General features: G+C 43.2%; 1 protein-coding gene across 4 annotated transcripts in view; it reads left to right on the top strand.

Moving 5' to 3' along the window:
• The first annotated feature begins 756 nt into the window (after positions 1–756).
• The window catches only part of AFF3 (ALF transcription elongation factor 3), a 320,625-nt gene continuing 298,831 nt past the window's right edge, over positions 757–22,550 (top strand). For 2 of the 4 annotated variants that reach the window (XM_050331225.1, XM_050331226.1), the window contains exon 1: positions 757–1,067. In XM_050331225.1, the coding sequence (XP_050187182.1) occupies positions 1,015–1,067 (53 nt within the window). In that variant the 5' untranslated portion in view covers positions 757–1,014. The remainder of the gene's footprint in view (positions 1,068–22,550) is intronic. The other 2 variants (XM_050331224.1, XM_050331222.1) reach the window with 1 other exon arrangement.

Here is a 22,550-nt window from a genome sequence, read left to right as displayed (position 1 = left end):
AATAAGGAGCGCCTGCCTCCCTTGGCCAGCCAGATATCACAGCCGGTGCCTCACGCAGGCTGCGTGGACAGTGTGAGGCGTCTGACTCGCTTTGGGTGGCAAACGCTGGTGATTGGTACTTGTGTTTTTAAGCAGAGATAACTCATTTTTAAAGGCTGCATGCAATCCAGGCTCCTTTGATCAGCTACGCAGGTCTAGGTGGACCTGCGTGGAGATGGAGATTTGCACAGGTGCAGTTTATTACACATCTAATGAGGAATCGTTGTATAAAGGCCTTGAGCCACCCCAACCCCCAGACTGTGGAGAGGGTCCGTGGGGCACCGTAGGGGGCCGGCTCTAGCGTAGGGGGACCACGGCCGCGTCCCACAATAAATGTCACAGCTTCTCCCCAGTGTTTCTCTGCCGAACGTCCCGGTGCACAACCACGCGAGAGGTGCTGGTCAGTCGGGGTGCTGTGGCCCACCCGAGGGCACGCGGCCAGAAGGAGGAGGAGGAGGAAGAAGAAAGGGAAAACCCCACCCCAAACCCAACTTCGGCGGGCCAACCCCCTCGCTGGGGGTGCAAGTTCCCGCAAACTCGCGGTGCCGGGCGGGCTGTGCCGCCCCCCTTGCGGCGCGGGCGCTGCGCGGGTGCTGCGCGGGCGCGGCGTGCGCGGGGCGGGCACCGCCTCGGCCGCGCTCCCGGCGCGCGGGTGGGAGGGAGGAGGCGCGGGGGGAGCGGGGCGGGAGCGGAGCGCGGCGGCGGCGGCGGCGGCCGAGCCGAGCCCAGCTGAGCCGAGCCGCTCGCACACGAGCGGTGGCACCGTGTGCTCGCTTTTGGGGGGGGGGACCGTGTTTGCTTTCCTTTTAGGGGAAAGCGGGAGGAAGGTGGCCGTGGGGGTCCGTCCCCGCGTGTGCGGAGAGGGGCCGGCGGCGGCGCCGGGGGTGCTCCGCGCCCTCGCCCTGCCCGCGGTGCAGTTACGATGCGCCCCGGACGCCGTGTGTTTGCAGCGCGCCGGCGCTGACATCGCTCACCATGGACAGCTTCGACTTAGCTCTGCTTCAGGAGTGGGACCTGGACTCACTATGGTGAGTGGTGCCCCTGCGCCCCCCAGGGCGCGGGGACACAGGGGCTGCGGGGGATGTGCGGTAACCGAAGGCTTGCGATAACTGGAGGATGTGCAATAATTTGGAGTGGGTGTTCGCTTTCCTAGAGAGGTGGAATAAGTGTGGGGTGCAGTAATAGTGGGCATACAATAAGGGGAGTGCACTGGCTCGAGGGTGCAATAACTGGGGCAGCGGGTGCATAGCAGAGGGTGCAGTACCCCGGGAGGTGTCTCTCCTGCCACTTGCTCTCCCAGCATTGCTGGCCTGGCAGGAGCAGAGGGAAGGGTGCCCCCATCCCCTGGCTGCCAGCGTGGATCCAGAAGGTGAGTGCGGTGTTTGGCTGGGGGCGGGGGTCTCCTGCACTCACCCCTCTGCTCCCCACCCCCCTCCCCGTTGTACCTTGTGCTCACCCGCCTCTGGTACCCTGGTTTGCACTCTCGTAGCTCATCACCCGTTCTTCCTGCACGCCCCTTTAAAACCACCCCCTCCTCGCCCCCTGGTCCCCGCAACTCCCTCCCGTACTGTCTTTATTGCGCCCCAGAATTGCATGCCCTTGACCTCCCCCTGCTCACCCTCGTCCCTGCCCGTCCCAGCGGCGGGTGCGGGGCTGCCAGGGAGGAGGGGAAACAATTTCTAGAAATGTCATTAGCGGCTGGAGGTGGGAAGCGCTGCCCTCCCCCCCGCACCACCTCCCCAAGCTGCTGCCTCTGCCAACTCCCGGAGTTTGCTGCGGGAGGCACGCTGTCCCCGGGCGGCCGCCGCTCCCCGCCGCCGGTCCGGCCCAGCTCGGCTCGGCCCGGCCCCGGGGCGGCAGGCTCCTATCAGGTCCATGTGGGGTTCGCGGGGTGGGACGGACGCGCTCCGCTCACCGCCAGAGCCACCCGGTGTGCGGGAAGGCGCCCCCGGGCAGCGCCGGGACCCCCGGGGCGATGCCGCGGTGGGAGCCCGCGGTGGGACGCGATGCCGGTGCAGCCCGCCGTGGGACGCAGGTGGGATGCGGCGGAGCCCCGCCGCTCTCCCCGCGCCGTGGGCAGGCTGTGTGTGCCTGGCGCGGCGGGGCGGGGTGCGCTCCGCCGGGGCAGCGCCCGCAGTGCGCGCCTGGCCGACCGGGTCGGGAGTGCGGGATGCTGAGGTCACTTTTGCCTGAAATCAGTTACCGGTGTGCGTTTTATTTTGAACCTTGAAAGGTGATCCACAGCTTCTGTCAGTAGGGTGCGCGTTCAACAGCGCCGGCTTTCGTTCCCGGTGGCAGGTGTAGCAAAATAAGCCGGACCAGCGTGTCCCGTTAGTTGAGCCCCTTCTTACAAAAGGACCTCAGGATGACGAGAACATCTTGTGCTGCATAATGTGGGTGCTTATAAATGCATACATTGATAACATCGACCCTAATAACACTTCTATATTGCTGTGGGAACTTTGAAGAGTACATATAATACAAAATTAGTTACTACCCCATAAAAGTTTTTAATTATAGTGTTTCTGCCTGTGACACAAGTTAAGGTTGTATCCTCGTTTCAATTATAAATACTAATATGCAGTTTATATCCAAATGATAACATTTATCTCTGGCCTGATTTTAAGTTTACAGTCTGTATGAATGGTTTTATGATTAAATTACATGGTTTTTTCTACTAAACAAGAGTGGGAAAAATAATACTTTTACACATTTGATTACTTTTCCCTTTCTCCTTGAATGAAGGCAAACTTTGGTGCAATTTCCTTTTTCCAGCAAAAGTGGGCTGTCCGTTAGGCTGTTCCACAACCCAGCTATTGGAGTTAATAATGAATTTGAAAAACTAATGATGTAACTCTGGGACATTAGGGCTTTAGGCTAGCAATTGCTCCTTCTCATAACCTTTTTAGCATGCTTTTTGGCTGTTGTGGAGCCACATTCAAATGACTCTGGTTACCACAAAGCTGTCATACAGATTCAAAAGGTATCAACTGTTTTCCAGATAAACTATCTGCTTAAAAATACCTGTATTTGACTTGTAGGTAATCCTGTGGTTTCATAGCTCTTGTTGTTTTTCCTCTGTAATTGTTGCAGTTTAGAACTTGAGTTCATCAGAAGGGCTTCAAAAAGCACATTAAAAGCCATTATGTAGTGGTAGGCCTACATTCATTGCTAAACTTTCACCCTTTTGTAGGAGTTGAACCCCACAATTGCCCAGAGCACTGCCTAGTGAGGGGGGAGCAGGGGGTTTGCAGGTATTGGCTGTTGTGTGTCTGAGTCCTTTTAGGGCACTAGATTATGCTGAGTGGCTTTAACTTGGAGTATCTGAGATCATGGGCTGGAAGTTCATTGTGAAGCAACTGTTTTGGCAAATGGTTCAAAATAGTTTTGAAAAGTTGTACAAGCAGTAATAAATAAAAACTTACTTTTGCTTAGTGAGAGCTTCTAGAGTCTGTTGTGAAGGCCAGCAGTGCCTCGGGGCCCTGGGTCAGTCTCCCATTGCAGGTGGAGTGCCTGTTGCATGCTGCCCTCCTGCTGTCCTGCCCGCTCACCAGTGGGCAGGTTATGGACGTTCTCAAGAAACCTGGTTTGAATTCGGTACTAAAGTAAGGAAAACAAAGCTGGTATGATAATGTTAAGCCCCGAAGGCTGGTGAGGATGCCTTCAAAGTTGTGCAGTTGTTGCCAAAAAGGAATATAAAATACACTACATAGATAGGAAGTACTTCATGGCAAAGAGCAACACTTAAAGAGACTTAATTTTCTCTGCAGCAAGAATGAATGTTGTCCTTTATTCTCTTGAATGTAGCCATAATGGCAATTTGCGCACTTAATTTATGACTGAAGGTCCACTTTTGCAGTATTTGGTGAACATTTTGCTTAAAAGTACAGTAATTAAATATTAATGTGCTATTCCAAAGTGGTTTTTTTCATTTGAGATATTCTTAGAAAATCAGAAGGGGTTTCCAAATGAACAGCAGTGTGCTAATCAATTCTCATTGATTGTTACTATTATACTATTAATGAATTTTTTCTCTAATTAATACATGCTATGTCTTTTACTTTGCTATAGCATAGAAAATGTAATATGTCATGTAATGGCTGTAAGACATCATTTAACTAGTAAACTGCAATGAGAGAATATTGTAAGCTGTTTTTTACTGAACAGTGGTTTTTCAAGGTTGTATTGATGCCAGTAACACTTCTGCTTCCCAGAAAAGTACTATAATTCAAATAGTGAAAGCTGAGCACAAACTCAAATAGAAGTTTTAAGAAAACATGCCAATCTGTGGCATAAACAAAACTTGTGCCCATTGGTAAGCTTTTTCTGGAACACTTCGAGATGATCGACCCAACTTAACTTAAGGTGTTGTTACTGCTGACTAACACAGTTGTCCTGAACACAGGGCACTAATGACTTCAAACCACAGCCCCATCTCCTGTTTTATTTCTTCATGCATTTGATAGTTTTACTTGTCCAGACTCAAGGATGTGGATTCTCCAATGCCTTACAGCTTTGCATTTGTTTACACTGGATAAAAAGAGATGGAAAAATCTCAGATGTGTTTTATATGCCTCTTTACAGCAGAAGGCATACTATACATGATGGAAAACAGCAAATGAGCAGACTAAAGGACTTAATCAGAGTGCCAGGACTAGTCCTGCATTACAGGCATTTGTGTTATTTGCCTTATGTAACAAATCTAGACCCGAATTCATCTAGTTCCTTAACTCTGTGCTTAGGCACAGCGATAGCCCCAGTGAAGACCAGTTAGTAAAGGCTCTCCTCACATGCTGATGAAATAACTCACGTAAGTGGAGTTGTTCCCCATTCATTAAAAGCAACTAGCAAATATATTAAAGCACTTACTGTGTTGTACCAAACAAGAAAATAATTTTGAATGTAAGATGTTTGTTAGCCACAAACAAAACAGTGTTTGTTTAAGTAAAAGAAACCAAGTATGTAATTGGTTTATTGGTATTTATCTGATACTTCTGTGAGTTTTGAGTTAGCATCAGTTTTGTAGGGGTTGGATAGTCATATACAAATATATAGCTGTATAGCTTCCAAGCTGAGATCAATATCAAATGCCACAGTATAAGATGGCCCAGTGTGTTTTACAGACCACGTATTGAATTATTAGTTCATTTGCTATCTTTGGGTCTGTTCCTGCTCCATTTGAAGTCAATGAGACTTTTGTTTGGAAGCTGCTATTAACAAAAACTGGTCAGACATCTAGCAATCTTATAAATGAACCTTTTGTAATTTCTTGATCCCAGGTTGTCTAGCTTTTAGTCACTACACTTTATATTTGTGTAAAGCAAGATTTCTTTCCTTATGTTGCACAGTGTTTACTAGAGACAGTTTTAGAAAGCTACTTCCCCATATGCTTCTTCAGTCAAAGTACAAGATTAAGATGTTTATTTTCAGATAGCTCCTTATTGTTACTTTAGGGAAAATAGTCACTCCAACCATTCTCTCAGTATGTATCAGGCTGGACCAGCTTAACATTTTTATAGACAACACTCAGCAATAAGACCTCTGTCTCATCAAAAAAAAAAAAAAAAAAAAAAGTTAGTGTCTTCTTTTATCTCCCATCTCCTTTACAGCTCTACTTCAGCCTGTGTCTTGTACTTTACCCCTTATTTCTTTCTCTTTAGCTCTTGGACCCTTTCAAACAATAATGCTTGACATAATCTTTGTCCCCTTCTTATTTCTCTCTGTGGTGTTTCCCTTTTTGCCTTCCTCCCAGTGTCAGCTCACAGTTACCACCTTCCCCTCTAGAGATCCCATCTAAAAATTTGTTCTTTCTGTGATGATTATAAGTTGTGAGCAAACAATAACACGAATAATAACTATAGATTGTTCCCTTCTCCTGCTTTCACAGCATGTTCTCTCTTCCTGATGCCTGTTTTTTAGGCTGGAAGCCCTTTGGGTTGGGAACTGTGTTTATTGTTTGAGTTTCTTCTTCTCACAGCACTGAACAAATTGTATGTGCTAAAACATAAATAATAAGAGGAGCGTGCTTTTCATGGTCATAATACTTTATAAACATTAGCTGAATAATAATATTTTTAAAAACACGTCTGCTGTGACTTATAAGTGCTCATTTGCTGAATGTAATGTACCACATCCTCCTCTTTTGATTTAAAGGAATCTCGAGGATTTGTCACTTTATATGAGATGAGAATCTGACCCATCATCCCTGATTCCCAGTACTCAGTCATCTTTTTTTTTATAAAAAAAAAGAATAATTAGTTTTTTAAACTTCTGCTTTGTTGTTCTCTAATAAGTAAAATTCTGATATGCCAGTAGGACAGTGGATGTGTTTTCACCTCTTTTCCTGAGGACTGTTTGAGCACCCATGCTCAATTGTGTGAGGTAAGAGATGAATAGTCCTTTGGGCTTTCATTTTGATGCTCAGACCCATAGATTTGTGCTCCTCTGGGGATGCATTCATCAGAAGTTGAGGCAAAACCCTTACTATGTTATTGGAGAAGGATTCAGAAGAGGGCATGAGATGCATACAGTATTTTCCATTCTATGTGAATATTTTGAGGAAAATACCAGGTTTCTTAAAACTAGTGGAAGTTTTAAGCCAAAAAATACTGGCTGTGGGAACATCTTGTCATCCATACATTAGCAATGACATCATACTCAACTCCACAACACTCTCATTGAAGAAAGCAGCTATTTAATTACAAGGTTTTTAACCTTATATAACAGATTAGTCCATTTGCATCACATTTATGACTAGGAAACAACAAAACACGGATAAAAAGAGAGATACTTTACAGTGTGGTTATAACATTTTTAACAATAGAGTAATAAAGTAAAATCTACAGAGATGAAGAAAAATACAGCTAGAAATCGGGGAGATTAAATTCTCTGTGAGATGGTGTCACATCTGACAGACTGGTCAGGTTGTAATTGTGAAGTGGCCTCATCATGAAAAGAGGTTTCAAAAGGATGATATTTACTAGGAAACTCATGGGGTGGTTAGCATTAAGGCTAATTCCAGGGGAAAACCAAAAGTTCTTTGTGAAAAACTGGAAGTAGGAAAAGGGAAAGTTTTTTGGTTTTGAACAGAACTAGCTCTTCGTAAACCCTGCCCTGCTGGGGAGTGGGAATTACTGTTTCAGTGCTGCTGCTGGGGGCTGGATTTGCTTGCTGACTGCTCCCAGGGAGCCCATGGTTCCCACTCCAGCCAAATCCACTGTGTTCACATCATTACCAGTAGGGCTACTGTTTATTCTATCCTGGGCAATATGTATATTAATAATGGCCGGTCTTCAGCGGCTCCGAGGGAAGATCGCGTGGTTAGGTGGACAGCGGCCCGCCGCAATCCGGTTCGGGGATGGCGGGCGATGGCGAGATCGGGGCGTGGGTGAGTTGCGCTGGCGACACCTGCCGAAATCAATGCTGCGTTACTGACTGTACTTGCTGGTGCTGCCTGAGGCCCCAGGAGAGCAAAAATGGACATTTGTAGTTGAATACTCAGGTAATAATATATATAATTTCTGAATAATTTATGGGTAACTACAGACCTATACTTAGGAGAAAGAGTGAATGAACTGTAGTGACAGTTAAATGAATATGGTGACAATTGTTAATATTCTATACTAAACATTTTCTATATAATTTCAAAAATAAAAATACATAACTTATATTATGCTTACAGCTTGATATCTCAACTTTCTTAGTACCTTAAGCAAGCAAAAAGTAATGTTAGTGACTTAAGATGGCTGTGTTTTGTCCTCTTAGGAAGATTTAAACCTGCATGCATGTACCAAGGACTTGGATATGGATGTACCTTGGGAAATATGACAGTAGGAATGCAATTTAAATTTATCCTTGGAGACCCTTTGTGTATTTTTTAAAAAATAAATTAGTTCCAATGCAGCAGTGGTGGTCTCAGCAGTCAGGAAACACTTAAAATTATTCAGAAGGGACCAGAAATCTTTGCTAAGAAGCTTTGTGTTGCTGTGTTTTGTTTCTCAATAAAGATGATCCACAACTGTAAGTACTTAAAACCAAAAAGAAGAAGGTTGTATCTGACAGAAGCTACACAAGTTCTTAATGTAACCCAGTCTTTCTGTGTGGTTGTTTTCCCCTGTTTTGGACCAGAGAAAGAGTGGTTTGTGGCTTAGCCTGGTTTGAGTACATGGCAGGAGTGGACAAATAGAGGATAAAGGTGGCATCTTCTTACATTGAGTATGTTTTGATTACTTTGAGCTGTGATCATTTCTTGTTGCATCTGTTAGGATGAAACTCATGGCCTCCCTAGCTCATGCATTGCCGTGATGGTGCAGTCTAGGTGACAGGTGTTATGATGGCCTATGGCAGTTAGAAAAATACAAATATGTGCATGCTTCAGATTCAGAAGTCATCTCAGCAGTGGTCTGTCCAACTATCTATCTGTCTGTTTCTATCCTTGCCTTCTTTGTTTTGGTCCCTGTGAAGGTTTTGGGGAGCCTGTTCTGATGTACAGACGCTGGCAGATGTCCTAAACCTCCTCTGGGGGCATGTTAACTTTTTTTCTGATGATGCTAAATGATGTCTTCCTCCTAGTGATGCACCAAGAGAAAATTGATTCTTTCCATCATTGACTGTTTGTGATTGACCAGGAGGGCTTGTCTCTCATGTCTGTCGATTTTAGGAGAGAATGATGTAATTTTAATGTTTTTGTGCTCCTCTGTCTTAGAACAGCAAGTGCAGTAGATGGTTCAACCTCAGTCCAGCAAAAATGATCCGTTTGTTGACAGAGATACTCTGGAGAAGATAATTGCATTGATATGCATCCAAAAGAAGACACTGTTTTACATTTTTTGTTTCTGACATAGGCAGGCAGGGATCCTGTCATGTCATCAACTGTTTTTAAAGGACAAAGTAACAATAAAAGCTAAGCGTGCATTCCTTCATCTGTGTTTGGCAAGGAGAGGGTAACATTTTCTCAGGATGATGACCTTGAGTTAACTATATGTAACCAGTTTAAAAAGTAAATTAGTGTCACAATGTTCTTTGTTTGCGGTTAGGCCTGAAGACTGTCAGGAATTTCTTAATACAAAAGGTGTTTGTGTGCTGGTCCATTTACGCAGGCTCCCTGCAAGAAAACCACCATGATCCCAACTGAACTGAAACAGTATCATCACACTGCCTTGCATGTCTGATTATGCCAGCGAGTTTGCAGCTAGCCTGTGGAGCTCTGCCCCCTTCACCTGTGTCATAGAATCATAGAATGATTTGTGTTGGAAGGGACCTTAAAGATCATCGAGTTCCTGCCCCCCTGCCATGGGCACAGACACCTTCCAGTGGACCAGACTGCTCAAAGCAGGCCTTGAACACCTGCAGGGAAGGGGTATCCATGGCTTCTTTGGGCAGCCTGTTCCAGTGTCTCGCCACTCTCACAGTAAACAATTTGTTCCTAATACCTAATCTAAACCACACCCTCTTTCAGTTTAAAGCCACTACCCCTTGTCCTATCCCTTCATGCCCTTGTAAGAAGCCCTTCTCCAGCTTGCTTGTTGCCCCCTTTTAGGCACTGGAAGGCACTAAAATGTCTGCCTGGAGCCTTCTCACAGATTCTTATGTTTCCTTTTTCTAATCCCTTCAAAACCTACTCATGCTCTAACATAAAAGGGGCAAGTGTTTTGGTTTTTGGTTGGTTTTTGTTTGTTTGTTTGTTTTTGTGGTTGTTGTTGTTTGTTTTTGTTGTTTGTTTGCTTTTGTTGTGGTTTTTTTCCCCCACTGCCACTGGATATAAAAATCTGTTCCAAACCTATAGCATTGGTAGGAAAAATGTACATATTACCAATATATGTGGCTTAATGTATCCCTGGCTATTTAGTCCAGGTGACTTTGCACCATGTGTGGTGAAATGGTGTTGAGATAACCCCAACAAAGCAAAGCACAGCTAAATGCTTTGACTGCTAGAGCTGTGCTGGCTTATGTAGATGCAAGCAAACTACCTCTTTACGACACTCTTCAAGGCTTGGCACTGTACAAGAACTTACAAACTTGGTGCATGGCTACATGAGCATGATTACATGCCAAGTGGCATAAATGCAACACTTTTTTGTTATTATTGTTGTTCTTAGGAGTGTATAAGTAGCAGTATCTTGATCTAATTACAGCTGATGTAAAGCACATTTAAGGAAACCCATTAGCAGAGAATTAGAACTAGAGCAGATTAGCTATTCTTTAATGGCCTTGACTGTAGATCTTTTGATGCCTTGGTAGCTTTTCTAACACTCATTGCTCATCTGTCTTGACTAAATGACTGAGAAGCTTCTTTCAAGTCACAGTCTGGTTGTAATGTGAAAAAGATCACTGTTTTCAGCTGAAAAAATGATTATCTGGAAAGGTAAATTCTACCGAGTTCTGTACTGTATTTGTTGTTGAGATTTAAGCATTTTGCTGCTCAGTGTGTCTGTGTAATAGAATGAGCAATCCTTAATATGCTTCCTTGTAGTTATTAATTATTTACTTTCTTGAAATACAGATCATAGACTATTTTACATGACCTCCCTTCTTACAGACTTTCTTGTCTCTTTATTTTTGTGTGCTTTGCAAATGCCTGTAAATTCATTTTCACTGAAAGGGAAATAAGTAATTTAGATGATTGCAGCTGTTTCATAATTAATTAATTTCAATCTAAAACAATCAAGTAGTGCCCATCCATTGTTCTGTGTGCTTTTCTGAGGCATTAAGATTCACAATATCAAAATAAGTTCCAGATGGAAGTGCATACTTTATAATCAGAGGAAAAAATTTGTGGTTTTGTCAAAAACCTGAAGAGTCCTGCCCTGATCAAAATGGAAAGTATTATACTTAAGCCCATTTTTCAAATTTTGAGTCATTACTTTAGGAATAACTTAAAACTACCATTTTGAAACATTTATAGGGTACTAACTTAGAACTATAGAGTGACAGAAACTATGTATGGACTATTTATTAATTTGTTTTCTCAAATACTCCTGGTATCTGTTAAAATGTAGCAAGGCTTAGCACACTTTCCCATTTTTGGCACTCTTCTGTGATATAAAGAAATATTTGCAATAATAAATCATCTCTTTGCTAATAATCAATAAATAATGCATTTGCCTGATAAAAAAGTGTTGATAAAATGACATAAAAATATTGAGCAGAAGGAAAAATGGTTGAAATGGAGCACTGAGAAAGTCCATATGTTCCTATACTTTAGTAAATACTAGGGTTAGCAGAAGAACTTTTAATGTGGCAGTTTGCAATAAGAATAAAAAGTCTTTTTTGAGCAGGAAAGACTTATGTAAGAGTTTTACATTATGTAAATGTTAGTGTTACTGGCAATAGCCCATTATAAAGGAACACTTTATATTCAGAAAAGCATTTGCAAATAATGGGATAGATGCAGCAGTCTCCAGTCCTGACTTGGACAACTTTCTCTTTGAAGTCAGTGGAAGTTATGCCTGAATAAAGGTAGAAGGAATTAGCCCATTCATTATTATCTGAATTACATCAAGAGCTGACTGCTAAACAATAAAATCATGATTCATAACGTAACGGCTTCACTTAATTCTTTTGTAGTCTTAATATATCTCATTATATGGTACTTCTGTTCTTTCCTCTCTGTGCAGTATTCAAATTAATAACAACCACCTTTACATAACTGATGGTTCGACATGTTTTGCTGTCTTAGCAAGATCAAAGGATTTTATATACCCTTTTTGGATAGATATCAAGAGTGGGGTGATCAATCTCTTCTGTAACCATTAAGCACAGTGTAAAGATCTCAGGGTACCCAATTAGACTCAAGTGGTTTGCCAGATGCTAAGAGCATCACCAGTTGTCAGGAGATTCCCAAATCTGTGGGACAGTCCAGAATTTATTAGGGATTAGTGGTGGTTCTAGTTGTCACTCCACTGATTTGTGTTCGTTCAGCTGTGCCCTGCCATAAGCAGCCTGCAGGATATGTGGAGATAAGGTTCAAGTGATAGATTCTTCATCTTCCCCCTGCCAGGCACCTTTGGGTTGGAAGGACGTATGGATAGATGGACATTGGTGCTCCAGTTCCTCTCCTGTGACCTGAGAGGAATGTGGGACATAGTGAGTGAGATAGCAAAATTAGAATAGCCTAAGAAAAGCAGACTGAAGAGAACAGCCCAAGAAAAGGGACCCCCAAAAGGCTTTATTATGAAGCTGGAGTTAACCCCTCACCAGGAAGCCATCTGCAGCCTTCAGGCTTTAAGAATTCCTTTTATCTAGAGATGTAATTGAAACAAGATGTGTAACAGCTGCGAGATGTCAGGTTTGTCAAAGTAACTAGAAAAATGAGTTATATGACACACACACAGCAAAGTAATGTATAGCTGGAAAAAAAGGAATAAATTGTTATATTTAACAATTAAAAAGAGGATTTAAAAGGGTTAAAAAGAGGAAGAAAAATAGTCAAATAATGAAAGTTACAGTTAATTCTGATGCTTTGAAAATAAATTACAATGAAGTTTTCCCAGAAGAGTCAACATCCTCACTCTTTACCCCACTAGTGAAACTCATGTTCCCATCATAACCATATTTCATTGATGGATTGGAATGGCTAGTGCTCTGCACTGACTCTGGGATAGGGTGGCAGCTGTGTTATTTTACCCTACTACCTGTTGCTGTTGTTGTTCAGGTGCATTACTGTTGCACTTTGCATCTACATAAGGACCCAGATTTGCTGTACCAACTGGATAAAGGCAAAACTGGTCAGCAAAAGAAGACTAGAGTATTTTAATAATCCAAATAGGCAGTGGTTACAGCAAACCACGAGCCTGACAGTTCTGCCAAGTGCATGAGTGTAAGCATGATGGGAAAGCCGAGAACTTTCTTTTTAAGAACCCCAGAAGGAACAATGAAGTGATTTTGAGCGTGTTTATGAGGACTCCTCCCAAGTATGAGTGACAGCACAGGAATACCCTGAAGGGGTTAGCTGGAAACTTGGAGAGTGAATTGCCTTAATGGGTCAACAGAAGACTAGTGTCAGCCTTTTTGTAATAAGTTCTGGTACTGATGTTTCATAATGATGAGGATAGGCCACAAATGGCCTTCATGCTGAGGAAAGTGGGAGCCGGTGAAGAGCTGGTAAAGAAAAGGGCCTCACAGTGAGAGCACCCTGCCTGGGATATGCTGCTTGCTGCAGCATCTCAGCTGGAGCTGGCTCTCATCTGTGAAATCTGGTTGTGCAAACTGAGGCATGTATAGCAGCAGAAAAATACCCTTAGCCAAAGAATTCAGTAGATGGCTAAGCTAAGTCTCAGTAACACATGCTGATAACTACTGCGTATTCTTTAAGGCACTCAGCACCTCATCAGACTACAGGTGGCACCAATGGGAACTAATTAAATATACCTATTACTGTACTACTATGGAGTACTACTCCAGTACTACTGCTTTGGATCAGAGTGAGTCTCGGAGCCCACACCTGAATACCAGTCAAATATACCTAATTCCCACTTTCAGAAATTACTTAGAAGTATACCTCTCACTGAAAGCCTTAAAAAAATAGGTATTTGTTAAAAAAATCAGAATTCTAACTCAGGTGTTTTCCTTTGCTCAACTCACATTCACATGCAAAAACAGCTAATAAAATTTCAGTGTTGCTTATACTGTACTTTCGTTGGCGGCAGAAAAGTCATCTATTAAAGCTGAAGTCATCATAACATTAGGCGCTAATGTATCTGCTGGGTGGTAGAGAAGCAGCCTGGCTCTGTTGAAATGCTGCTAGTTCGCCCTCATCCGCTCACAGTTGTCTCTGGAGGATTGGAAAGTATAAACAAGTTTTCTAACAATACACGCTAAGAGTATGCTAAAGTAGCTGCACTTACTTTATCCCAGAAGTCTGTCTCTGTCTGCAGACAAGTACAGAACCAAAGTGAATCCAGAAGTTTGAGTATGGCTCCCATATTTCCTCCTAGGAAGTCTCAGGAGAAAAGGCGATTGTGTGCACTCACAGATGTCCTGTGTACGTGCAGTAAATCCAACATTTTCTGAATATGCTGCTGGCCTTGCTGCACCTGGTAATAAACCCTGGCAATAAATCAGGTGATCTGCACATGCATAATAATTCTGATGCACCTGAATGCCGGCATACAGGATGGACATGCTGTGCACAAACTGGCAGTTTTCCAGGTCTTCTGGATGTCAGGCTTCCACTGTGACTGGCTTGCCTAGGAGTCCTGGCAAAACTGCTGACATTCTCTTTTCATATCAGCATTTCCAGGGCATATCCAGGGGGAGGGGGATATATGGGGTACTAAAGCTTGTGCCTGTACTCGCTTAAGCAGTGATAGAACCCCACACCCATAAAGGTGCACTTTCTGTTAACTAAGGCATTTTTTGCAAATTATACCTCTATTTCTCACAAGTTCAAATCTATTCTCCAGTTTCTTTACATGAATATTTTGTGTGTGTCAGGTGAATGTTCTTACCACTTCAGGGCATCAGCATACTGAGTACCCTGTCAGTGTCCATCAAAACGTTTGATTTTGAGGGAAAGCTTTAGCTTAAGAGCTGTCAATGTATGAGGACCTTCCTGAGGGGCTGTGGAGGTCAGAATATCTCAAGCAGGGAGAGATTGGAGCCTGGTGGTCCCATGCTGTGATTGCATTTTGTTCTGCCACCTCTGAGGATGTTCAGAAATAGTGAACTCCAGGGCACAGTGGAGGTACTAAAATGGGCTAAGGGTTGTTCCCTGCCCTATAAGCCTACTGACTTGGCATCAAATATCTTCCCATGCTGGAAAATCATAAAATTACAGAATCATAGAAAGGTTTGGGTTGGAATTGAACTTAAAGGTCATTTAGTTCCAACACACCTACCAGGGCAGGGATATTATTCACTAGATCAGGTTGCTCAGGGCCCCATCCAATGTGGCCTTGAACACTTGCGGGGATGGGGCATCCACAGCTTCTCTGGGCAACCTGTTCCAGTGCTTCACAACCCTTTGATTAAAGAATTTCTTCCTAACATCTAGTCCAAACCTGTCTTCTTTCACTTTAATACCATTGCCCCTTGTCCTGTCACTGTCTCATCATATGCAAAGTCCTTCTCCCTCCTTTTTATAAGCTCCTATAAGGTACTGGAGGGCCTCAGTGAGGTCTCCCTGGAGCCTTCTCTTCTCCAACAACCCCACCTCTCTCAGCCTGTCTTTATAGGAGAAGTGCTTCATTCCTCTGATTATATGGCCCTCCTCTGGGACCTCTTTCTTGTGTTGAGAACTCCAGAGCTGGATGCGGTACTCCAGGTGGGGTCTCATGAGGGCAGAGTAGAGGCAGAGTATCACCTCCCTTGACCTGCTGGCTACTCTTCTTGTGATGATGCAGCGCAAGATGTGTTTGGGCCTTCTGGGCTTGGGCACGCATTGTTGGCTCATGTCTGACTTTTCATCCATCAGAACCCCTAAGTCCTTCCCTGCAGGGCTACTCTCAATGATTTTTTCTCCCAGTTTGTACTCATACCTGGGATTGCCCTGACCCAGATGCAGCACCTTGCATTTGGACTTGTTGAACTTCATGAGGTTCTCGTGGGCTCACTTCTCAAGCTTTTCCAGGTCCCTCTTCATGGCATCCCATCTTTCCGTTGTGCCAGCTGCACTGCTCAGCTTGTGTCAATTTTTTTGAGGGTGCACTTGATCTTACTCAACAGTGTCTTTGATGAAGATACTGAAGGGCACCAGTCCCAAGGCAGAGCCCTGAGGGACACCACTCATCACCCACCTCCACCTACCTCTACTTGCACATGGAGCCATTGACCATAACTTTCTGGCTGTGTGCATCCAGCCCATTCCTTATCCACTGAATAGTCCATCCATTAAATCCATGTCTCTCCAATTTGGAGATAAGGATGTGATGTGGGACCATATCAAAGGCTTTATAGAAGTCTAGATAGACGTCTCTCAGTCTTCCCACGTTGACCATTGCTGTAACTCCCTCATAGAAAGCCACCAGATTGGTCAGGCGTGGTTTGTCCTTAGTGAACAAGGGCAACTAAGTTTTATGTTAGGAAGGTAAAACAAGGTAACCATGTGCAACTTGCCTGTTGTAAATGCTTCTTCGCCACTTGGTTATTGGAAACACGAAGCATGTACGCAAGAATTTGATTTTATTTTGGTCTTAGTGGAAGCAGGAGCGAACCTCATTGAGAAATGGAGGAAGAGAATCACAACAGTGACCGGAGTGGTACTTCTTTATCACCACCTCATTTGAGAGGGAAAGGACCTGAGTGCTGTAAGAGTAAGTGACTGATTTTGTAAAAATGAAAACATCTCCTTCTTTACTTTCTCTGGCAAATGAGCAGCCTTTGCCATCATGATATGGGCTGTGCAGAAATGAAGCAAGGGACTTCACTGGACTGTAAATCACTGCACTTGTGTTTAAATAAGGACTGTATTCAAAGCAAAGATGCTAGCTTGATTTAAATAAACTACATCCTATTGAGTTATAGTCTTGTGTCTCCTTAGGACGTTCTCACAGTGGTTTTCTGTGCCAATTAAGGACACTGCCTTTAAGCTAATTAGCAATTCTGAGAAAGTTGGAGGGAATTCATGTTTTTCTTCATCTGGGCGACACACTTATCAAGTCAGCTACCTACAGTCTGATACAGCAGGCTGCCAAAAGACTTGTCACAATTTATGAAAAGGGTTTGTGGTGGAGAGAGAAAGTATAATGAAAACCACATCCACCAATTAAACACCTACATTTCCTTTTAGAGTCCAAACAATGGGCATCTTTCCTTTTGCAAAAGAGATTTCTCGAATCAAAGCAACTCATAGAAGAAATATAAATTAGGAAGGAAGTTGTGAGTAGATCTTTAATGAGTCTCTAGCACAGTGACATAGTAAGGCGTGACACATTCATGAATATGATCTAGCAAAGATTTAGGTTTCAGCAATCAAGCAAAAGTAATGCAACCAAATATGGGACATGTTCAGGTCAAGTTTTTGGTACCTGTAGTATCAGTCTTTTCCTGATGGGAAAAGAGTACAAGTCATGCTTTTCTTAGTCTGTGATACATAGTTTTAACACTCAGAAAGTACTATCAGTTATATTTTTACTCAAGTGAACAGAGACTGACCTTCTTATAATGATAAAAAGAGGAACTTTGAAAATAACTGTGGACAGCAGCAACAGGAGCTTGGAGAGCTGTTTTCTCTGAAGGAAATCTCTGGTATAAAAAAAATCATTACAAGGACACTGAAGAGCAAAACAGACACTTCAGAGAAAAGGTGTCAACATTAATTTGCATATTTTTACTGACAACACATCATACAGTTCATATGGACTGGATGTATTGAAAGGCATTACAAAAATACAGTGGGTAACAATAAAAACAAATTACATTATTATTATTACTATTAACAGTGGGCTTGTATTTACCTCAAGTAATGGTCTGTGATACTTGGCACCACTTGCTCTGAACACTGCGTCAGTAGGTCTGTAAGCAGTTCAGCTGTGTTCACAGAGCAGAACATCTGAGTTGATCAGCTTTGTCCACGGTTGATTTTTTTTTTTCAGGCAGAAAGAGTAACTATTTTGGGCTCACTGTCATGTGAGTACAGCTATGCTGCTTCTAGACCAGAGCCTATAGGGCTGCATGGTGCTATATGTGGAAGTCCTGCTCTGGTTTCTGTTAACTTGGGGATCTCTGCCTGCCTGGGCTGGGTACCTATGCCCAAAGCTTCCCAGAGGATGTAAGCCACGTGAACCCCTTTTTTGTGGGCATGGGCACCTGAAAGGCTTAAAAGGAGAGAGGTGAGCCAGGCTTATTTGCGAGACTCTGTTTCCTAAGGAGGATAGAAAGTCAGTAGATTGCACATTGTACAGTACTGCATACAGTAATGCGTCTTAATCTGAAGTCTGTAATTTAAAGTGTGTGATTACTGGGAAATTCAGTCAAGTTTAGGCAAGAGACATTGCTTATGGGGAGTACAAACTAAGGGAGTATAGAAGAATCTTAGGTCTTCAGTAAAAAGAAAAAGCAAGCAGTTCTGGAAGATCAAAGTACAGCAAGAAATCCACAAAGTATGCTTGTTAGCAGGCTGGAGACATACCTAGGTTGGGAGCTGAATGCAGTGCTAACATACTAGTGGCCTATCTCTTCGAACCACTAAAAATCACTTTCATTATATCTGTCACTTAATATGCCTAGCAATTGCCACATCAACCAGAAATTCCTCTGTTATTTGGAGGCTGGATTTTGATTTTGTTCATTGAACCAAGCAGTGCAAGTTTATGCCAGAAGATTAATTTAGCTGGTAATGTGCCACCAAAGCAGATCCTTTCTTCAGTTTTACCTCTTTTACGGAAGGTTCAGCACAGTGGTTTATGAACATAGCATAGGGAAAATTAACATAGCAAACCACATGATCCAGAAACCCCACATGACCCAAACAGGCACCCAAGATGATGTTTTCTGGCAGAAGCACATTTAGATTTAGATCCAGCTTTGCTACTACACGTGTCTAGAAGCAATTTGGGGATTAGCAGACTCATTAGCCTAATACATAAGGGTCTGGAGAAGTCCATTATGCTATGGCCACACACTGTCTGTGCTGCTTGCATGTCACCCATATATAGCTTTGGGATGATACTACCCAGGACTCCGCTTTTCCAGCTGAATGTTTCAACCACTTTAGTCTTGGTCCCATGATCCCTCCATTCCCAGATCCATACTGTGTGGGTCAGGCTTCAGGGAGGGTGGTGAAGGAGGCTACAAAAGTAGCCTTTGACCTAGTAAGTAGTGCATGTTTCTTGAGGCTGAATCTATGGATGTGAACCCCGTGCTGGGGAGACAACTTGGATCTGGGGGCTTCCCAGTTTTTTATGCTGGTGTTTTAACCGTTGGAATCTTGGCAAAACAGTGTGCTTGGCTGCGTCCTTTGCTTTTCTTCTCAAAGAGAGGTGTGCCCCCCGTGCCTGACCTAAAAACCCAATGCTGTGAGTCCTGCTTTCACAGTGAAGTCTAATCACAGCAAAACCAGTAAGTTCTCTCTGACATTTTCCTTTGGCTAGTGTAGGGTTTAGCTCCCAATGTAGGCCCTGGGTGTTGAGAAGCTGGCTGTTTTGGTGGCAGCCTCTCTCCAGTTTCCCTACAGTAATCTTTGGCACCCAATGCAGCACAGTGACATTCTTTTTGGGAGCTGGATACCTAACTCTGCACCTAGCTGTGCAGCTCATCCCTGTACCCAAGTCTTTTAGAAGAAGGTTTAGATCTTAACGTCATTATATTTATTAAGTTTATTGTTATCCCACCAGATTAACTGAAGCCAGCTGCTTCTCTCTAGCAAGGGCTGGTAAATGTTATTTCAGAGGAGACAGGAACATTTGTCCTATCTTTTAGGTTTTTGGCGAAAGCGTGTTTGCCTGGAAAATATACACAGGGGTTTTTTTTTGTTAGTGCCGAGATGGTCTAAAAAGACAGAAGATAATTCTCATCTAATCTAATCTATTTGGAGTATTTCTGGAGAGCCCATTACTGGTGTCTGAGTGACAAATGAAGGTCTGGATTGCACCTGCCAGGTATGTGCCTGGGGAAAAGGCATGTGCACTACATAAGGGTAAAGGCATTCATGTCCTCATGCTCTCATGCATGAACTATCCTCTATCTCCAGCATTTTCTGGTGAGATCTATAGTAATTCCCAATGGACAGCAGGTCAGATTTCTGAAAGAATATCAGTAACTATGGACTTGCCTATATGTAACCAAGCAAAATACATGAGTATGTAAACTGAGTAGCCTGCTGTACAGTCTGCAGGGTGCTGGCATTGATATGTGGAAAATTACACACATATGTGCAGTTATTTAACTGAATCTGCTTGTGTAGTTTTAAAATACAGCTAATGTGGTACCTGTACTGGGTATTTATTCTAAGAGTGAGAAGTACCACTATAGGGTAGAGCAGTCAAAATTAACAGCTTCTATCCAAATTTTGAAGATAGCCTATATCCGTAATTGGCAACCTCTCTGATACTCCTCAACCTGCTGCAGACACGAGCATGGTGCACTGATTTTGGCATTAGCGGATAATTTCCTTCCAGAAGGAAGATGGGACAGATAAGCATCCTGTTCTGTTCCTGTCAGCAGGAACATTTCTATCTGTTCCTGATGCAGATGCTCATTCCTTAGGGCCACTCACACCAAACAACACCAGAGCAAACAGTACAAGATTTCACACCTAAGGCTTCATCTGTGCCTTTGCAGCCACTTCTGGGCTGTCCCAGTGAAGTCTCTGTCTGGTCTATCATTCTGCTTCCTCTCTCTGTCTTTTACGTGAACTGCATTGACCACGAAGGACTAGGACCAAGTCTAGGACTAGGTTGTGCTGGTCAGGTACAGCCATAAGGGAGAGGAGGATACAGTGTACAGGAATGTTACAGTGGGAAATGAGGGTTGCTTGAGGCCAGGCCACCACATAACTGGCTCTGAGAGGCTGGCAACCTGCCCTCCTTAAGGGAGATGCTGACAGCTCCTCAGAGCAATTGAGCTCAGCTCCTCCTGCTGCCCCTGACCATGCAGGAATGGCATGGTTACAAGAAGGGGTTTATTCAGGGGAATGAGAAAATAAAAAGGCTCCCCATACCCTTCAGTTTGCTGTCAAGCATCACTTGTCTGACAACCAGAGAAAATGGGGGAGTCAAGGGGACTTCAGATTTCACACCTCGTCTCTGTTCTCCTCAAGCTCAAGATGGGGAAGAGAGGATGGCTATGTGCAGAAGGTTAGTTACCCCTCGTGTCCCTCAGCTATTTGTTTCCAGCAAAACTGAGAATTTCATGAGGAGGACAGGAGCTCAGTGGAGAATCTCACTCATTGCTGCTGTGCTGCAGTGGGCCCCTTGCCTCCCACCCACGGTATTCAGTATTTTCTCATCAGTGAGAAGCAGGTAGGGAGCTGGGCAGCAGCAGAGCTTTGTGCTGTCAGAGGGCTTCTTAGTGCAGCAATCTTTTTTTTTTTTGCTGGTTGTGTCTGGTCTCTGAGTGCAAAGAAAAATAGGGAATCTGCCTGTTAGCATGTGTCCTACCTAGACCCCAGCCTGCATTCAGGGACGTGGGTTATTTCTGGAACCGGGTACACTGCAACATGTATACATTAGCAAAATCAAGTCCTTATGCTGTTCAGGAAAATTTGGCTCTGAACTGAATAGCTAAAAAAGCTATCTGTCTGAGCTGCTTAGAATACTGTACAGCTTTTGCCAGCTGAATAAAACCAATAGCATTTTTATGAACAGAAAGCTTTTGACAACAGTCTTTGAATTATGCGTGGCAAGAACAGTTCTCTTAATTTTTAACTTCTAACCCATGATGTATAGCACAGCCCTCATTTGAGGATAAGAGGTTAGTATCTTATTGACTTGGCTTTAAATTGCATTTCATTGTATTAAAGAGCATCTGCTTTGGTTTGGTTTTGTTTTTTTTTTACAGAGCAAGGTATACTATAATGTATGAAGTATTTGAGTTTCATGTAGCTGTAAGACTAGACTTTGGAAGACATTCAGCCTCAAAGCTAAGATTGTATTTAGTAAAAACATTCCAGAAAAGTATGATTTTACAATTACCTTACTGGTAGTTTGATTTTAATGTAGTTTTGCTGATAGCTACCTTTGTGCTTAAGGATTGTAAATTAATTAGACATACTGCTTCATCTACTCAGGAGGCAGGAGAAGAGCTGAGCTAATAGCTATGGGAGTGCTGTACCAATTTGAGACTGAGGCTAAAATGACATGATAGAGGGAGAGGTTAGTCCTCTCCCAAGGTTGTCACTCCTGGTCACATTTTAATGTGAATTTATTGGACTGAAAGAGGTTAAAGAGGTAATTCTGCACAAGAAGAGAGAAATTTCTAACATAAAATGGAACTCATCAATAGTCCTGGTGTCTGTGGGGAGTTGTCAGATTCCATAATATTAACCATGTAATTAACAGGATATATAAAGTGATGTGCTTTAAAATAATTTATATTTCAGATGCCTTTCAGTGTGCTAATAATACCTCTCTTTTTTCCTCCAGTTTCTTGGAATCACTGTATTTTTTTTTCCCTCTTGTCTGTATAAAAACCCTTTGCATCTATCAGAGAGTTCTAACTAGTGCTCATTCCCAAGGGTGACTTAATGGACAAAGTACGGATAAATCCACATGACAAATCCACGTTACAATATGGCACAGCTGGCATTCTCTGCTCCAGTTCAGCTCACAAATAAACTTGTAGGGAAACTGCATCGATGTGGAGTGCAGGGCAGTGCATATTGCCTCACTCTGTCCTGGAAATGACCTCTCATACAGTTGGTGGTGACTCACCAACTTTTGCATCTCCCTTTCAGATGAGTTGAGGTGCTGGGGGTCATTTGCAGAGTACTTTGCTAGAGGATGAATGCTTGTTGGTGGTGTTCTTGTTGCTCTTCAAAACCTCATTTTTCTGTCTTTAATGATTGAACTTTGAATACCTGTAGGGTCTGACTGACAATTACTAGAACTCATTTATTATTATTATTGTTATTATTA

Source organism: Myiozetetes cayanensis, unplaced genomic scaffold, assembly GCF_022539395.1.
Source record: "Myiozetetes cayanensis isolate MyiCay16 unplaced genomic scaffold, myiCay2020 scf5-8, whole genome shotgun sequence".
NCBI lineage: Eukaryota > Metazoa > Chordata > Aves > Passeriformes > Tyrannidae > Myiozetetes > Myiozetetes cayanensis.
This window is presented reverse-complemented; position numbering and strand designations above follow the sequence as displayed.